Source organism: Juglans regia, chromosome 11 (assembly GCF_001411555.2).
Source record: "Juglans regia cultivar Chandler chromosome 11, Walnut 2.0, whole genome shotgun sequence".
Lineage (NCBI taxonomy): Eukaryota > Viridiplantae > Streptophyta > Magnoliopsida > Fagales > Juglandaceae > Juglans > Juglans regia.
In genome coordinates, this window is record NC_049911.1 from 20,547,614 (window position 1) to 20,564,237 (window position 16,624).

Consider the following 16,624-nt stretch of genomic DNA (forward strand, 5'->3'; position numbering starts at 1 on the left):
AGGTGGTTGTTCTCGGCAAATGGTGGTGGTGCAATGGTGGTGAGGAAACTGGGAGAAAAGGAAGAAAATTGAAGCGGCAGCTCTAGCTTTAGGTGGAGGATGGGTACGGGTCTGTGTGCGACAAAGCTTCTACTTTGGGCGGCTTAGTGTGGGGTAGGGTGGTGCAGAACAAAGTCTTGTGTGAGGCATTGCTGCGGTGCACTACTGTTGTTGGGCGTTTCCTGGACGTGGAGGCAGTGGCTGTTTTTCGGTGTTGGTGGTTAGCGGTGGAGGGGGGTCTGGCAAGGTTGATGAATGATGAAGCTAGAACGCGGAGAGGCAGTGAACGAGAGGTTACAATGGGTGACGGAGGCTGAGGCGTGAAAAAGAAGAAGCGGCAACTCTAGGTTTTCGTTGAGGATGAAGAACGTGCAACTATATAGATGAATGGATGACCAAAAAAAAATAATACCCAAGAGAGCGAGAGAGAGACGTGTGCGCAGATGTGTCATGTGTGTGCATGGAGTGGACGAGAGGAAAACTTACGAGAATTAAGAAATATAGACGGAAAGAGAAGAAAACAAAATAAAACATGCCGGAAAAAAAAATAAACGTGTGAAGAAAAATAAAATAAAATAGAATAAACTAAAACAAAATAAATAATAATAAATAAATAAATAAAAATTGAGCTTGATTGGGTCTCGGTGTTACACACCGAGCCCCCTTCTCCCCTCAACTGACTCCAACAAAACATACCTCATGCCCCTATCCTTGAGCTCTATCCACTCGAATGTTGTTTGGTACTTCTGTACTACATCCAATATTATGTATGTAGAGTTCCATCGAGTTGGAACGTCTAGTTGCAACATACTAGAAGATGGGATCTCGAGTTGTTCGGCTATTGCCTTAAACTGGCGGAGCCGTTGGGGGGAAGCCCTCACATATCTTACTAGGTTCCGGACTTTAATAATGGATTCATCAACCTCTTTGAATCCTTCAGAAACTATGAGGTTGATGATATGGGCACAACATCGAACATGAATAAACTGGTTCTCACGAATGATATCCTTATTTACCGTCGTATTTGGCCTGAACCAAATTTCAACCAATGACAGTGTTTTTTCTCACTGACATTATCAACCGTGATACCAAGTACTTTTATGATCCCTCAATCCTTTATATAGTCATCCATCTCCTTGCCAATGGATAAAACCTTGTGATCAACAATTTTGTTGAAGATAATAATCCGCTTCTGCAGCGTCCACTCACTATCAATAAAGTGGATTGTGATACACGTATAGCCCACATTTTGTATGGGGGTTCATGTATCAGTCGTAAATGACACTCTTTGGTCAGTGGCGACAAAAATTTCCTTCATCGCTGCCTTCTCTTTGGCATGCCTTTTCAAACAGTCGCATATCATAGTATACCGTGAAGACATGAGAAATTGTGGCTCTAAAGTGTACTCAAATTTGCGGATGCCTGTATTGTCAACCGTGGTAAAAGACATCTTGTCAGTGGTGATCATCTCTACAAGAACATCTCTCAACATCTTCTCATTGTATTGAGGGATTGATAGCTTCTTAATCTACATGCCATTAGTGGCAATAGAAGTCTCGTAACTCAACTTCGTTTGATCAGTTGCTACTAGCCCTTTGTGTATCTTATACCGCTGACAACCCTTAAGATGTGCTATTAATACTGATGTGCCTTTCTTCTTCGAATGACAACCGTATAGTTGCCCATAGTAGTGGCATCGAGCTTGCGGGTTCTCACGATCACCAAGAACTTTGGTGAAATGTTCCCATGTCCATGACCTTTTTTTACTAGGTCATGCTGGTGGATCGGTCTCAACATTCATAAACACTTCCTCCTCATTAAGCGTATCAATGTCTTCTAGTCTAATGAGACTCGACTACTTGCACAAGAAGTAACTGCTCTAGATGGGGGTCCACTGCCTGAAGTACCAGTTGGTGACGCCAATGGTTATGCGTCATCCTCTTGTAGAGAATTGCAGTGAGAATGAGATGGTATAGCATCCATAATCTGAGCAAATAATCTGAAACAATTAAAAAACAACCGTAATTTTAAATGTTATGATAATTATCTACAAATTGGTAAGTGGAAACACATTGAAAAGGAAAAAACATGTGTCTAGTCGTGTTTGTGGTTTTAAAAAGAAATAAATAAAAATGAAAGTCCTCTCGAGCCACACTCGAGCGAAGGCTGGAGCAAACAATCTGTGTGATATTTGCTTTACCCACACTCGAGCGAAGGCTCGATCGAACAATTTGTGTGACTTTTGCTCAAGCCACACTTGAGCGCCACCCAAGCGAACGTCATCTGGAACAAAAAATTCAATTTTTACAAAATCTAATCCCTCAATTCTTAAATTTAACAGCCTAAAAATTGAAATCATTGAAATGAAAACAAAAAAGAAGTTGAAATGAACAACAAATCATACACATTTCACAAAGGGAGTTACAAATCACATTTCACATTTTACATTTCTCGGAGGAACAATAAATCTATTGGAGGAGAAAGTTACAAATTATTTTTACAATTACTCCAGTGACGACAGAGTCGTAGACGGCGGCCTTAGGTGACGACAGCCGACATTCGAAGCTCAACTGAGTTGTGCGAAAGTGACTCACTAGGGGCTATTGTGCGAAAGTAAGGGGGAAGAATGGGGTCCTGTGTTTTGGACCCTCTTCCATCATGAAATGACGTTCAAGCGGAACGACATTGTTTACTTACCTAATCAAGAAAAAACGTCAGCAGGGCCTGCGAAACAACATCATTCCTCTTGAAGTAGAACAACGTCTTTTTGATCATGTGTATTTTTTTTTTAAAATCGAAGTTCGGAGCCTAGATGGACTCTGACTCCAAACTCCAGCTGCTGGAGTCAAAGTAACTCTGACTCCGACTCCGAATTTTGCAAACTCCAACTCCGTTGGAGTCGAAGCCTCATCAAAACTCGGACGAAGTTTGGAGCTCGAAAATTTTGCCCACCCCTAGTTAAACCCATGCTCCTCTTACATGCCCCTACCACTCTTACACGCCCATACCAGCCCTAAAAGGTGTCCCCTCACCTCAGGTCCTTCCTTCCTCCGTCCATGCTTCTCTCCCTCTCCTTTGATGCTTCTCTTACAATATAGCTCAAACCATCATGACCCATACCTCTCTTACAAGGGCCTTACCTCTCTAAAAAAATGCATGCCCTGACTTGCTGCCCCTTGTACCAGTTCTAGTTAGCTCCCCACTCCCTTGGAATTCACCTTAAAAGCCAGCCACTCCCTCACCACCCGATTGCTTGATTCACACACCTACACAAGCCTAAACTTGCAAGCAACCCCTCCATGTCAGGCCATTCCCTGCACTGCACGTCCATCCTACTCCAAGGACCTCTCCCCCTTTCTTTTCAGTCCCCTCATATCCCAAATGGTAGCCTAAGTCAAGTTCTACACACTCAAAGTCAAAACAAAGCCCGTAGTGTGCAACTGGGTGAAGGAAAAGAAAGGTTCCTTTCCTCTAGCTTTCTCAGGCCCACATTCACTTCCATTTCCTTTAGATTTTCCTCACTCACTCACGCGCGCGCGCGCACGTGCACACACACACACACACTTACTTTAGCCCTTCTTCACACAAGGAAAAGAGAGCAACTCATGTTTTAGTCACAAATTGAGAGGGTCAAGTGTGTGTTGAAGTGGAGAGTTCTTAACCCCTAGCAGAGAACCTCATCTTTTGGTAAGCAAGTTTTCTTCCATATACTTTGATAAGTGTTATATGAATAATTTAGTAAATTATTGGAAGGTTTATCATGAAGAAAATGGTTGGTTTTGTGAAGTTGAGTGAAATAGAATTTTTTGGTTAGCATGCTTTTTGTTAAGTGATGTGTAGACAAGTTTAAGTTTTGTAAAAGTTAGATTTTTATGACTTGAAGGGTGATTGCAATTCTTGTTTGAACTTGTAAATGTAGTATATTACTTGGTCGTATGATTTTTATTTGAAATTCATAGTATTGGAATTTAGAATGCCATATAGAGTTAGTATATGTCTTGGTTAGTGTCTTTATGTTGAGCATGGATGACTTTGAGTTTAATCTTTGTAAGTGTTGGAATTTTATGAACGAGATAATGCTCTGGGTTGGATTAGGCTTATGAATGTTTTCATGGGTTAGATCTAAAAAGAAATTCCTTTGAATAAATGCACAAGCATGCTGATCAAGAGTACCCAAGCATATCTTCGGTTCTGGCCGCCTTAATTGTGTATATCGTTTTCTTTCCAAACATGTTTCGGTTTACTAAGTTTACTGGAAGTGAGAATCTTCAAGAAGTGATTTTGATCATGTTGAGGTTAGAACATTTTAGTAACTTTGACGATTTATTCATTGACTACTCGATGAGAACAAGAATCACTAAGTGAGGTCACGATTTGATGTTTGATTTCCATGATTGTGTAAGTTATCATTTCATTTGCAAATCTTATCCTTTATGAATTGAAACAAGTTCATATGAGCAAGGAATAGGTTATTGAACTCTCTATTTTAGAATATGAGCAAAGAATAAACTTGGTTAAATGGTTGCAAGTGAAGGGCTTTAGGATTAAATTTTAAATAGAAAGATGTTTACACTAGGGTTTTCGGGTAGGCAAAACTTTTTGGGTGTGACATATGGAAAACAACATTTGTAAGTTAGAAATGGATTCAGAATAGAAAATATATGAGATTTACGAAGTTTGGGTTGAAACGCAATTATGAAAAGTTTATGGGTCAAATTGCAATTTTCGCAAAAATTGAAAGGACTATATGCAAATTTCTATTTTTTTTGTAGTAGTAGTTTTGATGAGTTTTTATGGTGCACTAAATTTTCCCTAACATTAGTGTGTATTTATTTCAGCTGTGAGATTTTATGTGAGAAAAAAGTATGTAAGTTAGTTTCTAATTTACTTCTGGTTTATGTTAGTATGTTTAATGATAAATGCCATGTTAGACATCAAGGTTATTATCCTGAGTTTCCATTAATATATGAGACATTCATGTTATATTATATTTTCATGTGTTATGAAACATGAATATATGTCATGAAGCATGAGTCAATCATGTAATTTTCTCTTGTCACAAATCCAATGCTAGAATGAGGTATTATTCTAGTGGAACTCCCTTATCCACTATGGAGTGGAATCTCCTGGGTTGACGAAGAACAATCAACAAGCTTTGAATGAGAGTAAAATGTTTCCGGAGCGAAGTCTTAGCACCTAACGCTAGTGGGAGTGAAATAAGATGCTTTTTGGTGAAGACAATTCTATCTGCCAAAAGCTAAAGTGTACTTATGGTGAAAGCATTATGATATGCCTGAGTATTCCTTCTCTGGATGACGTATTCACAATTGGTCTAGAGACTTGTGATGTGGTGCGGTAACGAGCAGGAGCACACGGTTTATGGGGAACTGTGAGGCATCCACACTCCATAAGAACAAGAACAAGAATGAATTATATCTTATGAAAGAAAGTATGTAACGCCCCGGTCCCGCAGGGATTGAAGAGTTACTCCCTATAACTTAAAACTCACAATTCATCAATAAATTTATAAACTCCAAAATATAATGTCATCAGAATACTACAAAGTCTCTTAATAAAATCCGCCACTTCTCAGAAATCTTCTATGAGTAATCCACTTTGCTTAAATAATCATCTCACTGATATTCCATAATCCTGATCCTTAGCTGGTCTATTCAAAAATCATCTGAAAAATAAATGGAGATAAGGGGTGAGTTATCAACAACTCAATAAGTAGAGGACATATACTAGTGTGTAAACATGAGCATTTTTACAGAGTTCAGAATGCAGAAACAAAACATTTCAGTATCAATATGCAAATCTCAAAAAAATACATCTTATCAGAAAATCAGAGTGACTTCTCAAATATTTCATATTCAGAAACCAACTTTTCATATTCAAAGACTCCTTTGGCACAACATGACTGAACAACTTCGTCTTATCATATCATATCAGAACAGAGACCATGTTTAACCCCCGTGGTAGGGTTGTGCATCTTGCGGAAAGTCAAGCAGAACATAAATCACCGTGTTACCAAAACGATTGCACTCAGAAAAGAAAACCACTATTATATCCCATGATGGGCCAGAGGTCACTATTATCTCCCGTGACAGGGCCAGAGGTCACTATTGTATCCCGTGACAGGGCCAAAGGTCACTATTATATTCCGTGACAGGGCCAGAGGTCACTATTATATCCCGTGACAGGGCCACATATCAGAGCAAAACAGAATCAGAATCACCATATCAGAGTCAGAATCAAAGTTAGAAAGTCATGCCAAAGGTTTTTCAGATGCCACATCATAACAGAGTACATAATAGAACAGAATCAGATCACAAAATATATTTTATGCACAAAATTTCATATTCGCTCTCTTTTTCAAAGTTCAGAAACAGAATGTCAAAAATAAGCTCATGTCTACACCAGTCATAACAGAAAATACTTTCTTCTTAAACATAATCTCATGAGTAATGCAGAACAATTATCTGAGGTTGTTTTCAGATTTCTTTTCATAACAAAACATGCACATTTTTCAAAAAGGATCTCAGTTCATTTTATTTTAATGCAAAGTCTAGCATAGGAACCCCGCTTATCTGGACTTCTTAGCTTTTCAAAATTTTCCTAAAAAATGCCGAACAAATATTAATCGTCACCTATAAAAATAATCACGTAACTTCCATAAATTTCCAACCAACCACGTATTTCGATATTAAAACTTAAAAATGCTAAAAGAACCTATTTTAAGAACCTCAAAACCTAAAATACCAATCTTTTCTAAGACCATCAATATCCACTTAATCGAATTCGTACTGAAGAAGAAAATTTATCGAATAAGTATTATGATAAATATAGAACTCAAAAAAAATTAATATTCAAAATATCTAAAATACCAACAATATTTTATAAATAAAAAGAATACATTGGTTACTAAACTTTTCCTAAAATAATTCATGAAAAACTCACCTCTTAAGAAAAATAGATTTACTTACTTTAACTAACAATATTATTAAAATACAATACAATATTTATTGAAACTTAAAGCAAAATTCTATTTAAATATAAACTCAACACAAAAATACTTCTCAGCCGAAAACTCAAACCGTGAACTTTCCTAATATATATTAGGTTAAAACTAGTAAGTGCCCAAGTTAAAACTTTACTTATAAAAATACACACACATGTATATATATATATATAAATATATATAAACACCCTATACGTAAAACAAACGATAAACATACAACAGAATAAAAGAAAAACATGCAGCAGCGGCAGGGACTCACCGAGATGGTGAAGTGCGACGGCGCGGTGTACGACGGGAGGTGGTGCACTCGGTGGCTATGCACTAAACGAGAAAGAGAGAGGGAGAGATGCACGGTGAGAGAGTGCTTACGGGAGAGTAAACCGAACGTGAGAGACAGAGAGAGCTGTTTATGGTATCTTAGTCATGGTGGAGTATTAAGGATCTAATCTGAGTAAACCCGTCTCCATTGTGTATCAATCTGATTGGATGACATCAGAGAAACTGTTCCTTTTGGTTTATTGGCATCTAACTGTAATATGAAGTTATGAACTGCCATGAGCTTGACTGGTCATATTTTTTATTCAGTCGTATCGTCATCTATGACTGCTATTGGAATACCTGGGTAACAACTGCAATGGAACCATGATGTACGGAAGCTTCTTTCCGCCATGTATGCCTATTGATGCTTTGCGGGGGAGGCATAATCTTTGGGGCATGTGGCCAAGCACAGCCTTGTAGTAGCAAGTGTTAGAATGATGGAGGGATTCTTGGTGCTAGATACACGTACGGTTGGACTTTGCAATGTTGCACTGCATAATTCAAATCCTCTAATCCTGTCACTTCACTAGGATTAGCTGCCCCTGGTCGATTCAAACTCTTTTAGACCTTGTTTGCTTATGTATAAAAAGGGAAAACATTCCAACTCTTTTAACTACTCAAAAAATTGTATAGGGATAAGGTGATACTTTCATTTATTTCCATACATTTCCTTCCTTGTTAAAGAAGATTTTGGGAATGTGATGGGAGTAAGATGTGTACTGTAGAAAAGTGAGAATTTACATGGTAATAAGTTTTATTTCTTTCTAATTTAAAAATAAGCACTAATAATCAGTTTGAGAACATTTGTATTTTCGTACACCTTTTATCATACCAAGAAACAACAATGATAATCATGAAGATTCTAAAAAGCTGGCTTGTCTAAAATTATTTTATGGAATTTATTATAATAATTTTTTAGGAGAAAAAAATAATTTTAAACTCATTATTCCTTTAAACTATTACTCTTTTTGCAACATTACAATTTACCTCAAAACTACCAAAATTATCATTTACTCTGAAAGAGGTTACAACTTCCAATAGCACCTCCACGGCTGCAGATCCTTTTTTTTTTTTTTTTTTTTAAAGCTGTTAGTTATGTATAAAATATTTGAATCTTTTCTTCTATATTGTCATTTTTTTCTTTTTTAATCTTAAAAAAAGGTTTGAAAATTTAAATTAAAAAAAATGTAAACTAAGGGATGGCTAATCAACAACAAATACCAACAACCCGATTAAATATATTAATCATTTTAGTTTTAAATAAAATTTATTTACTTAACTAGATATATTATTGTTTATATAATTAATTTAACTTAATTGCATATCAAATATCATAATGATACTAAAATTATCCAAGTACCCTGTAACGCAGTGAAAATATCTACTAATTCACTCAACAAATTGGTTAGTTGTTAATTATGCAATTATTTAAAAATTAAGCAATAACGTAAAGTAAATAAATTACATAACATCAAAATTGGTTTCGAAGGAAAACCCTTTAAAGAACTCTTTAAACGTAAAACCCTGGGAGACAGCCAAACCCAAAAAAGTCAATTACAAAACCTTTGTCAATTGACATTCTTAATTGACTAGACAAATGACTCATTGGTCTTCTACCACAGTTACAGCCAGAACCTCTGAAGATTTTCAAACATTGACTTTTCTTCTGGGACTCCAGTGATTGAAACTTGATCAATCAATTCTCCAATATGGAGCACGATCATACTCTTTGAGAGAAACAATATGAAAATTCCTATTTTCTTACCAAAATATATACTTGAAAGTGTTCTAGAATATATCCAAATCTGAATCTCTACAGATCCTAACCAATAAGATTTTTTAAATAAACAATCTGAAGGAAGTTTTAGTTTCAGTAGGAATCTGTTGACGGATTGTCGCGAAGACGTCTATTGACAGAATGCTGACATTTCGCGATAAATCTTCTCTGCAGTAACAGATTTCAGTTCAACCTCTTCTCTGGATAAGTGCAAATTCCTTGGGACTCGATTTTCGCACTTACGACTTATCTAAATAACTTCTAATACCTCATAGATAAACTTAATATAGTTATAGATAAAGTCAATAAATAATTTACATTCATCCAAAATTACAAACTTAATGATATGATAAACTCTATCATTTTAGTCACCTAATCCTATCCAAATTTATCAACTTAGTCACCTAATCCTAGCTAAACTTTTACATCTACATATACAATTGGAGAATTATATGGCTTAAATGGAATACTTCTCATTTAGTACGTAGAAAAAATGAGATAGTAAATGATCATGTGACTTCATGATTATGCTTTGAAAGTAATTATTGTGTATAAATTGAGAGAGAGATACATATAATAGGTTTCATGACAGTACTTTACCACTCCAATATTTTTCTATCTGTAAAGGATTTTAAGTTTTCCTAAATTTTAATTTGTAGCATCTCATGATCATGTGAATCAAATTACCTCGTGCTAACATTATGGCCTTAATTAGTATCAATTTAAAACATGCATGCAGCGTTGTCTTAATTAGACTTTTGATCGGGTAGTGGCTAGCTGCTAGCTAGCTTGCTTCTTTTGAAAATAGAGTACTCCCTAGCTATGAGGTCGACACGATCAGATGTATTCGTCTTCATTTATGTCCTTTCATTTGTAGCTTTCAATTATTTTCATTTTTTCAATAATATCAGAAGATTCTGATAACCCAATCTTTCCATGCAAGACGTATATATGCCACGTGAAAAAAAGAAAAAGAAATGTAGAAAGATCAGAAATTGAAGTGTGGACACAACTCCACGAATTTTGACTTAGGGTGAATCCTTTTTCCCAAGTTCAAATATATAAAGAGCAAATTATCAAAGTCATGATCATGTTGACATGAATAAGATCAAATTAAGATGGTTAAGATCAGAAGGCCAAAAATCATGTATTTGAAATTTCTCATTTTTAATTGTTCGAAAATTAATTGATCAAAAATGACTTTTAGAAAAGTTCCAACGTTGAATGGGGAATTTTTCTCCCTGCATGCGTGTCTCTTTGACTTTTGAATATTAATGCAGAAACCTGTTATATTACAACTTCGCTAAAACCCACTTTCTACTAAGTACCATTTTGTCTGCCTTTTATTTCACTCTCTCTCTCTCTCTCTCTCTGATTTTGATTACATTTCCAAGCATGGCAGATGCATTGAAAGAAGATCAGGTTGGCGAATTCCGGGAAGCCTTTTGTCTCATTGACAAGGATTCCGACGGTGTGTTTCTCTATATATAACTTCGTTTTGTTCTTAACTCATGCTTATAAGAGTACGTACGTAGGCTGTAGCAAACTTGTTTTATTTTGTTTTTGTTTTTGTTTTTCTTCCAGAGAGAACGTTCATGTTTCCAAGAAACACCCCACAATGAAAAGAAAATAACCAAAAAGAAAAAAAAAAACTGTTTCGATATCATAAGGGAAACAAGTTCTTTTATCCTTTTTTTGTTGTTTGAATTATTGGTAATGCTGTAGGCCATATTACAATGGAAGAACTGGCAGCGGTGATTCAATCATTGAATGAAAACCCCACAAAAGAAGAAGTTAGAGACATGATTGGTGAAGTTGATGCTGATGGGAATGGGACCGTTGATTTTGAAGAGTTTTTAAATATTATGGCAAGAAAAATGAAGGTATTTATTATCATTCATGTATAACTTACATGATGTAACGTTTTCTGGTTAATATGGGGGACTTAGCTAGCTTGGGGTTGGCTCTAGATTTTGCTATAATTTCTTGAAGTATAATCTGTCAATTAGAGGATGATGATGAAGAAATGATCATGATCTGACTGTATTAGGAAAATGTTGCCGAGGAGCTGAAAGAAGCCTTCAAAGTATTTGACAGGGATCAAGATGGATATATTTCAGCTAATGAGGTAAACCTAATTGGCCCATTTTCATTTTCGAATAACGTTCCAACATATTATATGTCTAAAGCGTTTGGTATATCTCATTCTAGTGTTCCTTTTTGGGCTCATATCTAATTCTATCTAGGGAGAGAGAGAGAGAGAGAGAGAGAGAGAGAGAGAGAGAGAGAGAGAGAGAGAGAGAGGTGTGCAAAAATGGATGAGGTCAAAGTTTATTTATAGGAAGCTGATTTCTTGCCAAACGTCCGTATAAATGGTATTGATATTGTTCAAATAATTTAGCATATGAGAAATGATATTTGTAGTCTTAGAGTTTGCAAGCTACACGTGCTTATTTTCAATGGTGGACCTCACTTTTTTCAAAGAAAGTGTGCGGTAGTTACATAGCATAGGACTATATTTAGCATTAGTACTCCTAGCCTATTTTACATACACTCAACTGTCCCTAATTCAATGGGTGCATGCCCAACAAGGTGCTTAACGTCCGGACAATAGGCGTATGTCACTCACATAACATTATTTCGCTTTGTCTAACACAGCATGCAATGGTCTTAGAATGTTTAGTACGCACGTAGTTCTTAGATTTTCTGATGTAATTAAGGTGGTTATAAAACATTAATTATCACGTCACTATATATAATAGCATGCATATATAGTTAATTATAAGGTCGATAAGTATTGGTGTGATCTGTTTTGGCATAAATTTCTGATCCATTCATATAGCTTAACTTTTATTATGTAGTTGAGGCAGGTGATGATAAATATGGGAGAGAGATTGACAGATGAAGAGGCAGAGCAGATGATTAAAGAGGCTGATTTGGATGGTGACGGTCACGTTAGCTATGAAGAGTTCGCAAGGATGATGATGCTGAATTGATTTCGAAATCAAGTAGAGTGATGCATCCACCATGACCAATTATATATATATGGTCAATGGGAGCTGTGAGTCCCTTAAATATTTTTAGAGGGTGTGGGAGTGACAGCTCCCAAATCGGACCTGAGGTTCAATGCCAAAACATGATCTCACTTTCACTACTCTCTATTTTAAAGCACTCTAGAGTTCTAGATCCGGAGCTCCGATTTTGGAGCAATTGGAGTTCTAGTTTTACAGTACTTCGCAATTAGCTTTAATTTTATGGAAGTTAGCTGCTTCAAGGGTGAAATATCCTCTATGACCAGTACTTAGTATGTATAAGCTTAACTTAGGTTTAATATATATATTTACATATAGAAATATATATATATATATAATTGCAAAGGATTGCAACCACAGATAATAATCTATTTATCTTCTCCACATGATCCCCCAAATATTTATTATATTTGTATTTCATCTTCGTAGCCATTACATTCAACAAACTCATACTGCTAGCACAACTCTCTTGCAAGTGGTTATAAAGTCCCGAGAGCTCCTCGAAGTACATGTTCGTAGTATGATATTTTGTCATAGATATCTACATAGTTATGTCATAAAATAACTTCAAAAATTGAACAAAATACTTGACATTGGCCCAATCAATTGTGCCTGGAGCACCGAGCCCCCTTCTCCCCTCAACTGACTCTAACAAAACATACCTCATGCCCCCATCCTCGACCTCTATCCGCTCGAATGTTGTTTGGTACTTCTACGCTACATCCAACATTATATATGTAAGTTCCATCGAGTTGGAACGTCCAATTGCAACATACTGGAAGATGGGATCTTGAGTTGTTCGGCTATTGCCTTAAACTGGCAGAGCTGTTGGGGGGAAGCCCTCACATATCTCACTAGGTTCCGGACTTTAATAATGGATTCATCAATCTCTTTGAATCCATCAGAAACTAGGAGGTTGATGATATGGGCACAATATCGAACATGAATAAACTGATTCTCACAATATCGTATTTTGCCTGAACCAAATTTCAATCAATGACAATGTTTTTTCTCACTGACATTATCAACCGTGATACCAAGTACTTTTCTGATCTCTCAATCCTTTATATAGTCATCCATCTCCTTGCCAATGGACAAACCCTTGTGATCAACAATTTTTTTGAAGATGATAATCCGCTTCTGCAACGTCCACTCAGTATCAATAAAGTGGGCTGTGATACACCTATAGCTCACATTTTCTATGGATGTTCATGTATTATCCGTAAATGACACTCTTTGTTCAGTGGCGACAAATATTTCCTTCATCGCTGCCTTCTCTTTGGCATGCCTCTTCAAACAGTCGCACATCACAGTATACCGTGAAGACATGAGAAATTGTGGCTCTAAAGTGTGCTCCAATTTGTGGAAGCCTGTATTGTCAACCATGGTAAAAGACATCTCTTCAGTGATGATCATCTCTGCAAGAACATTTCTCAACATCTTCTCATTGTATTGAGGGATTGATAGCTTCTTAATCTATGTGCCATCAGTGGCAGTAGAAGTCTCGTAACTCAACTTCGTCTGATCAGTTGCTACCAACCCTTTGTGTATCTTATACTGCTGGCAACCTTTAAGATGTGCTATTAATATTGACGTGCCTTTCTTCTTCGAATGACAACCGTATAGTTGCCCATAGTAGTGGCATCGAGCCTGCGGGTTCTCACGATCACCAAGAACTTAGGTGAAATGTTCCCATGTCCACGACCTTTTTTTACTAGGTCATGTTGGTGGATCGGCCTCAATATTCATAAACTCTTCCTCCTCATTAAGCGTATCAATGTCTTCTAGATCTAATGGGACTCAACTAATTGCATAAGAGGTAGCTGCTCTAGATGGGGGTCCACTGCCTGAAGTACTAGTGGTGATGCCAACAGTTATGCGTCATCCTCTTGTAGAGAATTGCAGTGAGAATGAGATGATATAACATCCATAATTTGAGCAAATAATCTGAAACAATTAAAAAACAACTGTAATTTTAAATGTTATGATAATTATCTACAAATTGGTAAGTGGAAACACATTGAAAAGAAAAAAACATGTGTCTAGTCACGTTTGTGGTTTTAAAAAGAAATAAAACACAAAAAAAAAAAAAAATGAACATCCGCTCGAGCCACACTCGAGCAAAGGCTCGATCGAGCAATTTGTGTGATGTTCGCTCAAGCCACACTCAAGCGCCACCCAAGCGAACGTCATTTGGAACAAAAAATTCAATTTTTACAAAACCTAATCCCTCAATTCTTAAATTTAACAGCCTAAAAATTGAAATCATTGAAATGAAAACAAAAAAGAAGTTGAAATGAACAACAAATCTTACACATTTCACAAAGGGAGTTACAAATCACATTTTACATTTCTCGGAGGAACAATAAATCTATTGGAGGAGAAAGTTACAAATCATTCTTACAATTACTCCAGTGAAGACAGAGTCGTAGACGACGGCCTTAGGTGACGGCAGACGGCGTTCGGAGCTCAACCGAGTTGTGCGAAAGTGACTCACTAGGGACTATTATGCGAAAGTGAGGGGGGAAGAATGGGGTCCTGTGTTTTGGACCCTCTTCCTTCACGAAATGATGTTCAAGCAGAACAACATTGTTTACTTACCTGATCAAGACAAAACGTCAGCAGGGCCTGTGAAACAACATCATTCCTCTTGAAGTAGAACGACGTCTTTTTGAACATGTGTATTTTTTAAAAAAAAAATCGAAGTTCGGAGCCTAGATGGGCTCCGACTCTGACTCCGACTCCTAATTTCGCAAACTCCAACTCCGTTGGAGTCGGAACCTCGTCAAAACTCGGATGGAGTTTGGAGCTCGAAAATTTTGCCCACCCCTAGTTAAACCCATTCTCCTCTTACATGCCCTTACCCCTCTTACACGTCCATACCAGCCCTAAAAGGTGTCCCTCACCTCAGGTCCATCCTTCCCCGTCCATGCCTTTCTCCCTCTCCTTTGATGCTTCTCTCACACACTAGCTCAAACCATCATGACCCATACCTCTCTTACAAGGCCCTTACCTCTCTTAAAAAATGCATGCCCTGACTTGCTGCCCCTTGTACCAGTTCTGGTTAGCTCCCCCACTCCCTTGGAATTCACCTGAAAAGCCAGCCACTCCCTCACCACCCGATTGCTTGATTCACACACCCACACAAACCTAAACTTGCAAGCAACCCCTCCATGTCAAGCCATTCCCTGCACTACACATCCAGCCTGCTCCAAGGACCTCTCCCCCTTTCTTTTCAGTCCCCTCATATCCCACATGCTAGCCTAAGTCAAGTTCTACACACTCAAAGTCAAAACAAAGCCCTTAGTGTGCAACTGGGTGAAGGAAAAGAAAGGTTCCTCTCCTCTAGCTTTCTCAGGCCCACATTCACTTCCATTTCCTTTAGATTTTCCTCACTCACTCGCACGCGCGCGCGAGCGCACACACACACACACACACACACACACTTACTTTAGCCCTTGTTCACACGAGGAAAAGAGAGCAACTCATGTTTTAGTCACAAACTGAGAGGGTTAAGTGTGTGTTGAAGTGGAGAGTTCTCAACCCCTAGTCGAGAACCTCATCTTTTGGTAAGCAAGTTTTCTTCCTTATACTTTGATAAGTGTTATATGAATAAGTTAGTAAATTATTGGAAGGTTTATCATGAAGAAAATGGTTGGTTTTGTGAAGTTGAGTGAAATAGAATTTTTTGGTTAGCATGCTTTTTGTTAAGTGATGCGTAGACAAGTTTAAGTTTTGTAAAAGTTAGATTTTTATTACTTGAAGGGTGATTGCAATTCTTGTTTGAACTTGTAAATGGAGTATATTACTTGGTCGTATGATTTTTATTTGAAATTCATAGTATTGGAATTTAGAATGCCATATAGAGTTAGTATATGTCTTGGTTAGTGTCTTTATGTTGAGCATGGTTTACTTTGAGTTTAATCTTTGTAAGTGTTGGAATTTTATGAACGAGATAATGCTCAGGGTTGGATTAGGCTTATGAATGTTTTCATGGGTTAGATATAAAAAGAAATTCGTTTACTAAGTTTATTGGAAGTGAGAATCTTCAAGAAGTGATTTTGATCATGTTGAGGTTAGAACATTTTAGTAACTTTGACGATTTATTCATTGACTACTCGATAAGAACAAGAATCATTAAGTGAGGTCACGATTTGATGTTGGATTTCCATGATTGTGTAACTTATCATTTCATTTGCAAATCTGATCCTCTATGAATTGAAACAAGTTCATATGAGCAAGGAATAGGCTATTGAACTCTCTATTTTAGAATATGAGCAAAGAATAAACTTGGTTAAATGGTTGCAAGTGAAGGGCTTTAGGATTAAATTTTAGAAAGATGTTTACACTAGGGTTTTCAGGTAGGCAAAAATTTTTGGGTGTGACATATGAAAACAACATTTGTAAGTTAGAAATGGATTTAGAATAGAAAATATA

General features: G+C 36.9%; 1 protein-coding gene across 2 annotated transcripts; it reads left to right on the top strand.

The window, feature by feature from the left end:
• Nucleotides 1-10,495: 10,495 nt before the first annotated feature.
• On the top strand, nt 10,496-12,462 carry LOC109018782 (calmodulin-like protein 11). Of its 2 annotated transcripts, none has more exons than XM_035682825.1 (4): nt 10,496-10,626; nt 10,881-11,038; nt 11,206-11,283; nt 12,017-12,462. In XM_035682825.1, the coding sequence occupies exons 1-4, from the start codon at nt 10,551-10,553 to the stop codon at nt 12,149-12,151; spliced, it is 447 nt and encodes a 148-aa protein (XP_035538718.1). In that variant the 5' UTR covers nt 10,496-10,550; the 3' UTR covers nt 12,152-12,462. The 2 variants fall into 2 exon arrangements, with proteins under 2 accessions (XP_035538718.1, XP_035538719.1); XM_035682826.1 differs by having other exon boundaries at nt 12,026-12,462.
• Nucleotides 12,463-16,624: the final 4,162 nt, after the last annotated feature.

Coding starts and splice junctions, on each gene's coding strand:
- LOC109018782 (XM_035682825.1), top strand. CDS start 10,551: ATGGCAGATGCATTGAAAGAAGATCAGGTTGGCGAATTCCGGGAAGCC. Junction 11,039..11,205: donor TTATGGCAAGAAAAATGAAG/GTATTTATTATC, acceptor TGACTGTATTAG/GAAAATGTTGCCGAGGAGCT. Junction 11,284..12,016: donor GATATATTTCAGCTAATGAG/GTAAACCTAATT, acceptor TTTATTATGTAG/TTGAGGCAGGTGATGATAAA.